The following is an 11,861-nucleotide window of genomic DNA, read 5'->3' as shown; positions in this document are numbered from 1 at the left end:
TCTTGTTTTAAAGTTGCGTAATAGTTTAACCCTAAGTTACAGCTTTGATGCTCATGATTGGGTGTAATTTCTCCCCTGCTTGTGTTCAGTTGTTGGAGTTGATGTCTGCCTCTTCCTTGTCCTCGCTGATGTCCTTAAAGCTTTCCTTCATGGCTCCTCCTTTCTCCCTCTGGCTGCTTTTGTACGATTCGGTCGAGCTTCGAGCTTGGTAGCTGTAGCTAGCCGTGCCGAACGACATCCCAGAGTTGAAGTGGGTCTCCTCTCCCTCCAGTAGTTTTCTAACAGAAGCAAAACAAAAATGTAGAGAGAGACACACATTAAAACTTCAAACTGTTAAAAACAAATGCAGAAAACATTGATTAAAGTTTGTAAAACTAATTACCAAAAGTTCAGCTTGCTCAATTTGACTCTTTGTTGCTCATGTAACTGGAGAAGATGCCCAAATTATCACTTCTACTCCACTTGTTACCACCTCAGCATATTTTCAAAGAATAACAATTGGGAAAATGTGGTTCTCTTCCATCTAAATAAACCTTGAAATGTCACAGAATGGCTAAACCAGGCTTGATTTTCACCATTTAGCTAATCCGCTAGTAGCACAGCTAAATCTTCCACTTTAGATTTGTCTGCTAAATGTTTTCAAAGCTCTGATTTCACCTGTTTTTGTAAACTTTCAGTTTAATAAACTGCAATATCTGTGTGAAGTGTTGGTTATTGGTTATTTATATTCATGCTCTTATTTTGAAGTGGGTGAAGACTATTTACGCAGCATTTCCATTTCCTCTCCTCACGTTTTCAAAATAAAAGTAGAGAACAAGACATAAACATAGATACAATATCGAGTGGTACTGTAGAACATGTAAATTATAATGTCAGAATTAAATTGGTGCTTGAGGGTTGTTGTCTTTGAAGAGACGATATACTTTGAATTGAAGTTAGCGCATTAGCTCCTGCTAAATACCATATTAGTTCTTTAGCAGAACTAATGTCTATGATTAGTAGCTTAGGGTTAGCACAATTAACTTTTTAAAGATCCTTAGCATTTTCTTCAGATTGGCACCTGTAGGCGGCGATCTCGATATCCAGAGCCATCTTGACATTAAGCAAGTCTTGGTATTCCCTCAGGTGCTGAGCCATCTCAGTCTTCAGGTTCCTCAGCTCAGTGTCCAGGTGGCTAATGGTGTCCTGTCGCAAAGGAGAAAGTAGTTCAATCTTCTTCACATTAGTTCTTTTCTGTATCATTCTATGCATACTTCCCACAAGTCTGAACCGGAAGTGATCCGCACCATCTTAGTACTCAAACACACAGACCAAAGGCTTTGAAATGTTTAACCGATGACCGAGAGAAAGACGCATGAACAAAATGGCTGCTGTCAGGATTGACTATGTCAGATGATGTGGACAAGCTACCTCAAAAATACTACGATGTAGTTAACTTCCTAGTGAACAGGAAGTGTGTTTACAACATGGAGGAGCTTCACGATCTGAAATCCATGGACGCATACTATAATGTTTAAACAGATTTGTAAAGGACGTACAAACTGTGAATAACAAGGTTCTGGTGACTGGCAGAGTAAGTACATGTAGTAACATACACATACACTACATGCCCATGTTAGCTAGCAGATGAAAGCTACGTTAGCTAAGCTGATTTTACTAGTTCAGCAGTAAGTACAACAGTAAATATCACTGCTATTTATCATAGTATTACAGAGGTGGGTACAGTGCTCAAAAATTGCGATCGAGTAATCGTCGTAATGTACTTATATCGCTTATATGTGTAGATAGGAACGAGGTGAGAGCTACTTCCAAGCTTGTGGCTTATTTGTTGTCATAGCAACTGCCTGCCAAGATGGCTGTCAGTTACAAAGTTCATTATGTATAGTGTTTGAAAGACTACAGCTGTTGAAGCTTTGTGATACTTTTAAAGAAGCCTCCTAGAGTTTATAGAGGATTTCCTTTTTGTCTTCAAGGCTTAACCTTTCACCCCTGTAAGAAGCCAGCAAAACCCAGATGGCTTTTCCATATATAGCAGGTTGGAGATTAATCCAATAGACATGAAGAGTCACTTCAGTCGTCTCAGTCTCACGCGCCTAGAAAAATCCAAGGATTGAGTCTTAAGCCCATGCTGAACTGGAATCAGACGTTTACTGCCAGAGCGTTGCCTCAGCTGAAACGTCCAGTTGATCGTACTTCAGAAACAGTCAAGAGAAAACTTGACTGTTTATAAACTGATTTTGTTTGATATTTTAAAAGTACATATTTGGTTGAACAAGTTGGTTTTCACAACATTATGCAAACTAAGAACCGCTGCCCTCACTATGAATGTTTTGCTTGTGGGTTTTCTCAGGATGATAATTATCTTGTGACAAAGATAATGTTGACAAAAGTCCTCAAACTCACAAGATGACTAAGCAGTGCTTCTAGCATTATAACTGTTGGAGAAAGTTTACCTGCTAGTCAAAGATAATAAAAATGTATTAAAGTAGGAACGGTTGTTCAATTGGTTCTGTAAAATAAGAGTTATTTTACAGAAATATTTTATTTTATTTTTGCTTTTAAACTGTCTGTGGCTTGGACGGACGGACGGATCTATGGTTGGATGGATGGATGGATGGATGGATGGATGGATGGATGGATGGATGGATGGATGGATGGATGGATGGATGGATGGATGGATGGATACCATCCATGGATGGATGGATGGATGGATGGATGGATACCATCCATCCAACCATAAGACGGATCTATGGATGGATCCAACCATCTATAGATCCAACCATAGACGGATGGATGGATTTTCCTTCCAGTTATTTAAACACTAACCGATAGTAAACCTGTAAAGTTGAGGCCCAAGAATTCTGGGAGGTTGAGTTTTGAAAAGTTTTGAAGTTTCACCTTAAAACATGAAGGGATTCTGTTGAGTAACAAAAAATAACTTATAGAAACTAAATCCCAAACGTTGTCCTGACGTAGAGCGAGAACCTGAACTACTCGCCTGCATGGCTGTGACCTCGGCGTTGTGCGTGTCCTCCATCTCGCCGATCTGCCTCTCCAGAGACTCGTTGGCGCCCCTCAGGGTCTCTATCTCCACCGTCTTGGACTGCAGCTGCCTCCTGAACTCGTTGATCTCTTCCCTGCTGGCCCTCATCGCCTCGTTGCTCCGGCTCGCCTGCTCACTCAGGCTCGCAAACTTGCTCTTGTACCACTCCTCGGCCGACTGCAGGTTTTTGGAGGCAATGGTCTCATACTGGCTGCGGATCTCCTTCAGGGCCGAGGTGAGGTCCGGTTTGGCGAGCTCCATCTCCACGGAGACCTGCTGCGCCTCCATCATGTTGCTCAGCTCCTCAATTTCCTCTTCATGAACCTTCTTCAGGAAGGAGATTTCATCCGACAGCGACTCGACGCGCCGCTCCAGGTCCAGGCGGACCGCCGCCGCGTCATCCACGTCCTTCCTGAAGGACCGCAGGGTTCGCTCGGCTTCCTCCCGCGCCCTCGCCTCTTCATCGAACTTCACGCTCAGCTTCTGAAAATGGAAACACACAGAGGGTTGATTTCATTGCTGGGTTGAATTTACATTAACCAGAAGATTAACTTTATCTAGTGTAGGGGTCTGCAGCCTTTACAAACCAAAGACAGGGGCGCTCCCAGAAAATTTCCATACGGGGGCCAAACTGCTCCGCCAAAAATTTTAGGGGGCACAACAATCTCTCTCTCTCTCTCTCTCTCTCCATATATATATATATATATATATATATATATATATATATATATATATATATATATATATATATATATATATATATATATATATAAATTAATCAAGTCTTTTTGAAATCTAGAAAATACTTAATATTTTCCAAGTTTAAGGACAAAAAACAATGGACTACTTGGGTTTCCATGAAACAAAAGCAACTTTTGCAAATATTTGTTGTAATTTATAGTTTCTTTTTTTAGAAAGAAAGCGAGATTTATTTTTTAAATTGGCAATATTATGTGTTTGACAACAGTACAACAAATTTAATCAGATTAATCACATTGTATGTGCTTTAACTTTCAAAGTGTGAAATGTAAAAATGCCCAAAAGTGTCAAAAAGGTAGAGGAATATATATAGTATCATTAAGTATTGGTTATCGGCAGTAACTGCAATATTGATATCGGATATCGATATTGGCCCAAATTTTCATCTCAATGAATCCTTATTTGATTTAATTTTATTTTTGGGGGTTTTAAAACTGAAACATAAAACATTTACATAAGAGGATTGATAAAACATTTTTCTATGCAATTTTAATGTTTGATTTAGACAAAAAAAGTAACTTAGTTTTTAAAGTAATGAGAGAATTTGTTTAAATATTGCTGATAATTGTATCATTGATTCTATTACAATAAAATGAACACGAATCTACATTTTTCATGTCTATATTTCAAAAATGTGTTAGTTATGCAGTTTTTAATGCAGAAGTGTCAAACAGCCTCTGATCTGGTGTCACCTGCAGCTCGTCCTCCATGTTGTTCCTCTCGATCAGGATCTGGTTCTTGTCCCGGTTCAGCTCGTCCAGCTGGGAGCGCAGGTCTCTCATCTCCTGCTGGTAGAGAAGCCCGACGCGGGAAGGCTCGCCATGTTTCTGCCGGAGGCTCACCAGCTCCGTCTCCAGGACTTTGTTCTGCTGCTCCAGATGCCGGACTTTATCGATGAACATGGCGAAGCGGTCATTCAGACCCTGAACGGCGACACAAAGTCTAGTTTACAGTCAAATTAACCTTCTTTATGTGAGAAAAACTACAGAACATTCAAAACAAGTAGTTCTGTTTGGATTTGGGTGATTTTGATTGCGAGTTAACCAGCTGCTTAGGGTTTCCATGCCACCTGGGGTCCCCTAAGAGCCCCAAGGTTACATGATAAACAATAAGAAAAAATACATTTTTATATCGTAAAAAATTGCTGCCATTGATGGAAAAATATACGATAGACATCGGCATATTATTATTGTCCAGCTGCACATTTAAAATCTAACTTTTTTTTGTAGTTCGATGTTATTCTGTTCGATTTGATTTTTCTTAATGCATTTTGTTTTTACTTTGAGTTGCCTTTGACTTTGAGAGCAAAATTATGTTTCAAGGCTCCAATAATAATAAAAACAAATAAAAAAATCAAACTTGTTTGCTATAAATTCTGCTGTTTATCAGCAGATATTACTTTCAAATACTTAAAATAATACAGAACACTTTAACACCACTTTGCATTTCACAATGAAAATATATATTTTGTTCATTTGCTACTCCTGTGAGGTTAAAACCAGAAGTCATAATAGAGCTGGTATAATGTAAGTCAATTACAAATAATGCTAATGATAGCATGACGTGTTTTATGTTGACTTGTTGTCCTGGGGGCCCCAAATGAGAACTTGCCCAGGGCCCAAAAAAGGTTTGGGTCGGCCCTGCCTGCAGAGACGGGAACTGATGGGGAGACAAAGGACGTTACGGGAACCAATTAACTCGCTTTGCCAGGAAACAGAATAAGATGGGATTACTGAGCCTAATGTATTATCTCTGGGCACATCCTTAGACGCTGTAAGCTAAACTTTTGGACGATTGGTTTCATGTTGCGTGAGTTTCAAAGGTACAAATCTGTTTAATTTCCGTTACTCCTAATGTAATGATTTATCAACTTTATCAGAGAGTTTTGTACATCGTCTAACTGAGAAATGCACTCTTAATGTCCCACTTAAGGCTCAATAAACGATTATTTTACAATTATTATAACAATTAATGGAGATATCGTATAAAAAATTGGCTTATTGTGCAGATTTTTAACTACTTAAGCTTATTTCATACAATGTTAAAAAAATAAATTAGAAAACTAATATTTTATTGCTTAAAATGCAATAGCATAGCATACTGTGGAGCTAAATTAGTCGCAAAAAGATTCACAGTGCATACAAGATTTGTAAGATAAGATCCACTAAAAGATGTGTAAGTGTACAAAATAAGTCACCTCAACATTCACATGTGTGTAAACAATCTTTCAAATTTCCACGTTTCAAACTGCACAAGTAGTAATAATGTGTACAAATCGAGAAACGTGTGCACAAATAGCCAGCTGCGGACAGATCTGTCAACTTTGACATATGCATCTTGTTAGCGTTGTGAATAGTTTTGAGACTAATTTACCTCCATAGTTCCTTTAAGATATGCTTGATCATTTGTAAAAAAAAAAAAAAAAGGATTTGCAGATAAAATAATACTTTTCACAGAATTTGAGCCAGGCGAAGACAAAACTATCCCATTTGAGAAGTTCTGGATAGAGGATATTTACAAACAAATAATTGTTATTTTAAATGCAAAATGTGTATATTATTTTTGTTCAATTTTTTGTAACATTTTTGTTCAGTGTTGTTTTTTTTCCAACAAATTTCCTTTTTTTAGTCTCTATGCTCCAGTTAACATTATTTCAGTAATTGATTAATAATGATTATTCCACTAAATTTTTTCAGTCCTAGTCCCACCACAGCATTTCCAACAGCTTGAGGTGTGGACTTTGACTAGGCTAAGCTTTGATTGTTTTCTTTTCCAGCCATTCTGTTGTAGATTTTCTCCAGTATTTGTTGATATACAGAAGAACTCAAGTTTGACTCAATGAGACAAAACATCCAGGAATTGTGGCTTCAAAACAATATAAAAGTGAAAATATGGAAGACCAAAAGTACCAAATTACAAAATTAAAATTTTCTAAATATGGAAACAAGTACATTAATCATTTATAAAATGTACTGTATTCAGCATATATTAAAAGTAAATATAATTGTTTCAGTATTTCTTTCATTATTTCATAGTCCTGTGTTTGTATCAAAAACCAAAAGTGCTTTAATTAATACGTAAATATATAAATATTTGCATATTGCCTAATTTCAGCAAAATTGGAAACTCACACACACACACAAATATCTAATTAAATACATTTAATTGTAGTTATTTAAATGATTGAGTGACACTGATTATTTCAAAGTGAAATTAGGAAACATGAGCAGTTATTTCAGTATTTAATGATGTCACAGTCCTGTGGTATTATTCACGACCAATCTTGAAACAATTTAATACATAAATTAGTTGATAAAAAAAAATAAACTCATTAACAGTACAAATTTCAAATAATTATTTGTGGTAAATTGTGTTAATTATTAATTTAATGTATTTGTTTCCATATTTACAAAATTGATTACAGAGTTTTTTGTGAATTATTTCTTTATCAACAGTAATTTGGCACTTTTGATCCTCCATATTAATTAAGTTTACGGTATTTTAGAAAGATTTCCCAGTATCAATGATGAAAAATATTGTTTTTGCTTTTTCATAAATTAGATAAGTAAGATTTGAGCCTTAAATTCATAATATTTACCAAACTCTAGCAGGTTTAATTTCTAACATTGGCTCATTTTAAACCCACATACCTGCAGCTGCTCCTTCTCGTTGGTTCTGATTACTTTGAATTCGTTGTTGACCACAGAGGTTTGGCTCAAATCGAAAGAACCGGTCGGAACCAGAGAGAACGGAGCGGAGGACCGACCGAGGCGTCTGTACATCCCCACGGAGGATGCGCCGTGGCGGGTCGCGGCCGTGGCTCTGGGCCCCGGTAAGGGCCGAGGAGCCGCGCTGCCCATGCGGGAGGAGGAGGTGGGGAAGCGGGGAGAATCTCCGAAGATCTTGCGGTAGGAGGACACGGTGTGGCGGTCTCCGAAGCTCATCTTGCTCTGACTCAGAGGCAGAACTGTCGGACTTAAGGAGCTTTAATGGGCTTAGAGGGCAGCGGGTGAAGCCAAACTCATTACACATCCACACCACATATGTTCACTTTGACATGTTTTTTATTTCCTAAGGGTGCTGTACGTAACTTTGATCAAAATAAATATTTGCACAAGTTGTTACATTTACTCAATTATTACTTCAGTAAGTTTTTAAAATGACTTTAAGGAGTATTTGTACTTTTTACTTTTACTTGATTAATTTTATTATGAAGTATTTTTACTCTTTCTTGAGTAAAATTTCTGGATTTTCTAACCACTGATTGAAAAACAAGCATGTTATAAAATTCACCATAAACAGACACACACATGCAGTTTTTGTTAAAGTTTCATAAGTTTTTTATTGAAAGAAACTGATTTGGAAACATTTTCTCATGCCTGATTTTTTATTTATTTATTTGTTACTTATATGAATTATTGTAATTTTTGTTCCTAAGATACCAAAATTTCCACTTAACTTTATATTTTGGTCTGTCTGATGATGTTTTTTTTTATATTAAATGATTGATAATTTGATAAATTTCTTAGGTGGCTACTTTTTATTTTTACTTGAGTAAAAATATGTTGAAGAATACTCTTATTTTTGTGTCATTTGCCCCTGAATATTTGCTAAAACTGTCACCGTGTTCTGATGGGACATAAGACAAATAATTTGCGAAAAGCTACTATATCCATCTAATGAAATGCACAGCTCCTGGCTGAAATCAACCAATCAGAGCCAGGAGGCGGGTCTTAGCGCTCTCAATCACCACATGTACTTGCTAAATAATGGAGGAGAAAAAACTTACCATTTCAGTAAAACCGTTTATCCACCATCATTGGTGGCTATGCTGACTAGCTTAGTCATTCAGAACGTGCTAGCTGCAGAGAACGCCACACATAGGGTGATTGACAGCGCTAAACCCCGCCTCCTGACTCTGATTGGTTATTTCTAGTTAGTTCTGGGAGAAAGCAGAGGAGCTAAAAAAATGTTTCACAGATTATGTTTTATATTAGGACATAGTGACAATTTCAGCAAATATGTAGAAATGTAATTTTTTTTTAGTAAAAGTTAGATTATGCAGAATTGATATTTTGACTTTTATAACTTCTATTTTATGTCTTCCTTATAATCACAAACTGATTTTATTAAATTGATGGACATTAGCATATGTATTGGCTGATGTTCGCCGTGTTACATATCAGTATCGGTCCGATTCAGGAGGCTAAAATCGACAAATATTTTTTTTTATTTAAATTTATCTGATATTTTGCTTGCATTCATTTATTTATTTCTCTCCTGTATTTTTGCTTATCTTCTAGTCTTTTTCTGAAGGAAACAATGAATAACCTGTTGCGGTTTTAGGTGTAATTTCAATCATTCACCACACGAAGGCGCAGCAGGACAAACCATGAAAATGTGAGCCTAGGAGAGGAAGCAATACAAAGTATTCCCTCTAGTAAGCCGTAAAAATTGGGTTAGATGTTAAATACACGCAGGATAAAAAGAATAATCTTAGGTGGGTTCAATCACCGAGTTTTTAAACCTTTAAGAGAAAATAAATGAATTCGGAAAACAGTTGTTTGGCGGAACTTCTGTTGCAGTTCCCATGTCTAACACTAGAGGGCAGAGCAATTCAGAACTCGTCAATTCCAGCAGCCTCATATAATTTAATAAAATAATTTGCATTTCTCAAGCTTTATGTTAAAATATAATCTAAATAGATAAAATAAGTTATATGAGTTAACTAAATTGTCATTTTAATCACTTTAAAGTCGATTACTATTAATAATAATACCTGTTATAGAAATATAGACTTGTTTAAAGTTGATAGTTGAAAATTTACACAAATTATCTTCTACTTTATTCAGCCATCAAAAATTTTATGAGATTTGAATATTTTACTCTGAATGTAGGTGAAATTAATTGAATTAATTCAAATTGTTTGATTTTTCTTGTATAGATTACACTTTTTAGTTTACGTCTTATTTTTTCTGTACACTAATACTAGTAAATATTAAGTACTAGCACCAAGTAACTGATCAAAACATAAGTAATTTAATATTTAAAAATTACATCATCAAATGGACCAAAATATAAAGCTATGTGGAAATTTTGATAATTTAAAGACAGAAATGAAAAATATTTAATATAAATATCATTACAAAATGAAGAAATCAGGAAGAAATTAATATTTCTCCAATTTGATTTAGTATAAATATAAATAAAAAACTATAATCAAGCTTGTTCTTCATACAGTGAAGTTACTCATCAGAAAGTTTACTCACACAAGAGTAGCAACACTTCAAAATAAATTTACTCAAGTAAAAGTAAAAAGTAGTAGTAAAAATACAAATAACATTACATTTCCCCCCAAAAACCTTACTTTAGTAAGTGTAATTGAGTAAATGTAACCAATTACTACCCGAATCTGGTCATCATACGTCTTGTAATCTGTATCTAATTTGCTAATATGACCATAAAGGATTTCCCCAGAATGACGGTTATTCTTTCAGATTTTATCTGAATTTACAAATTTAGATGCTACTTCTTTATTATATCTATATTTCTAACGATGTATTTATTTATTTACTCGTTTCTTGTGTTTTAAAATGAATCTTTCATGTTTACTATGCATTTTTTCAGAGTACGTCTCTCTCTTAATAGGCATGGCTTCCGGACAGCGGCCCCCCGTGGCCCCCCACGCTCCCACGCACAGAGGAAGAGGAACCGTGCGGTGGGCTGCGTGACTGCTCACCACTGTGCGCGCTGCCGCGCAGCCGCTATTGGCTGCCCCCGTGTTGTGTGGGCGGGACACGAAACTCTGAGTCAGCTGTGACTCACCGCACAACACGTCTGTCACCGTTGAGACGAGCTGATGCGTTCAAGGACAGTGGGAATAAATATATACCTTGAACTCAGCACGGTGCCGGTGTCCCAATAGATTCTATTTACAAAAACTTTAGCATAAGTTTTGCTTACAAGGCTTATGCATCAATATGTCTGAAACCTTGATCAGGTATTTTTGGTTCATTTATCAAAATGGCATCATGTTTTAATTTTGTTTGTTTTTTTAAATGCCAATTGACTTCTGCATCTTTTGTAGCTTTGCGTGAACATCTTACCTCTTGCATCTGTTAAATGTAAAATAATTGACTAATACAATGTTATTTAGATGTTTTTTTCGCTTTAATCCCCAATAGTGAAACTTTATTAACTCTCAGTTCTTCCATTATTCTGAGAAAACAGTTAAATTTGACAGAATTTGACCACATTTGGAGGAAGTTAGTTTGGTCACATTTCACCAAAATGAGGCTTTCTGACTGACAATGCTAAATGAAAAGGAAAGTAAGCACTGCACATCGACTTCAACTCAATTCTACTATGGTGAAGCACGGTGGTGGCAGTGTCATGTTGTGGGGGAGTCTTTTCTACAGCAGGGTCAAGATGAGATTAAAGTCAGAATTCTGAGAAAAAGGTCAGAATTCTGAGATTAACATCTGGATTTTCAGATCAAAGTCAGAATTCTGAGAGTAAACTCAGAACTTTTAGGTTTAAGCCGGAATTCTAAGGATAAAAAGTTTGAATTCTGAGATTAACATCTGGATTCCCAGATTAAAGTCAGAAGTTTGAGGTGAAAGTTTGGACTCTGAGATTAAAGTCCCAATTTTTAGGTTAAAGTCAGAATTATGAGGTAAAAAAAGGTCAGAATTCTGAGATTAAACTCAGAATTCTTAGATTTATGTCAGAATTGTAAGAAAACGTCAAAATTCTGAAATTAATGTCCAAATTTTTAGATGAAAATCTGAATTTTGAGATTAAAGTCAGAATTTTTAGATTATAATCACAATTCAAGTCACTATTTCTTTTTACTTGTGCATAATTTTTTAACTTCTCTGTCTATAAATAACAGATAAATCATGAAGTGAACTCTGCTTATGTAAATATTAGATATTTGCTACGTGATATAATCTAAAACAATATTCTGTTCGGGCCCCTGAAGCCGTCGGACCGGCTCTACCAAATAATCTAAAAATAACTTTTTGAGTCGCTGACAGTGCAGGGAGCTCCCATTTTC

General features: G+C 36.1%; 1 protein-coding gene across 1 annotated transcript; it reads right to left on the bottom strand.

The window, feature by feature from the left end:
- Positions 1–7,746, bottom strand: LOC106930303 (alpha-internexin-like). Its single transcript, XM_088013469.1, has 6 exons — positions 7,453–7,746; positions 5,457–5,461; positions 4,495–4,744; positions 2,999–3,526; positions 1,061–1,185; positions 1–278 (listed from the first exon to the last, which is right to left on the bottom strand). The coding sequence occupies exons 1-6, from the start codon at positions 7,744–7,746 to the stop codon at positions 86–88; spliced, it is 1,395 nt and encodes a 464-aa protein (XP_087869595.1). The 3' UTR covers positions 1–85.
- Between the last annotated feature and the right edge of the window lie 4,115 nt (positions 7,747–11,861).

The sequence above is a fragment of the Poecilia mexicana genome, unplaced genomic scaffold (genome assembly GCF_051168715.1).
Source record: "Poecilia mexicana isolate PSO_F unplaced genomic scaffold, ASM5116871v1 scaffold_15, whole genome shotgun sequence".
NCBI lineage: Eukaryota > Metazoa > Chordata > Actinopteri > Cyprinodontiformes > Poeciliidae > Poecilia > Poecilia mexicana.
The sequence above is the reverse complement of the archived record's forward strand: the minus strand, read 5'-3'. Positions and strand labels throughout refer to the sequence as shown.

What these genes read in the sequence shown, in the direction of transcription:
- LOC106930303 (XM_088013469.1), bottom strand. Translation starts at nt 7,746, where the DNA reads ATGAGCTTCGGAGACCGCCACACCGTGTCCTCCTACCGCAAGATCTTC. An exon ending in ACATGGAGGACGAGCTGCAG is followed by an intron (nt 3,527 to 4,494) that starts GTGACACCAGAT and finishes TTCCATTTTCAG; the next exon opens with AAGCTGAGCGTGAAGTTCGA. An exon ending in ATCGAGATCGCCGCCTACAG is followed by an intron (nt 279 to 1,060) that starts GTGCCAATCTGA and finishes TGCTTCTGTTAG; the next exon opens with AAAACTACTGGAGGGAGAGG.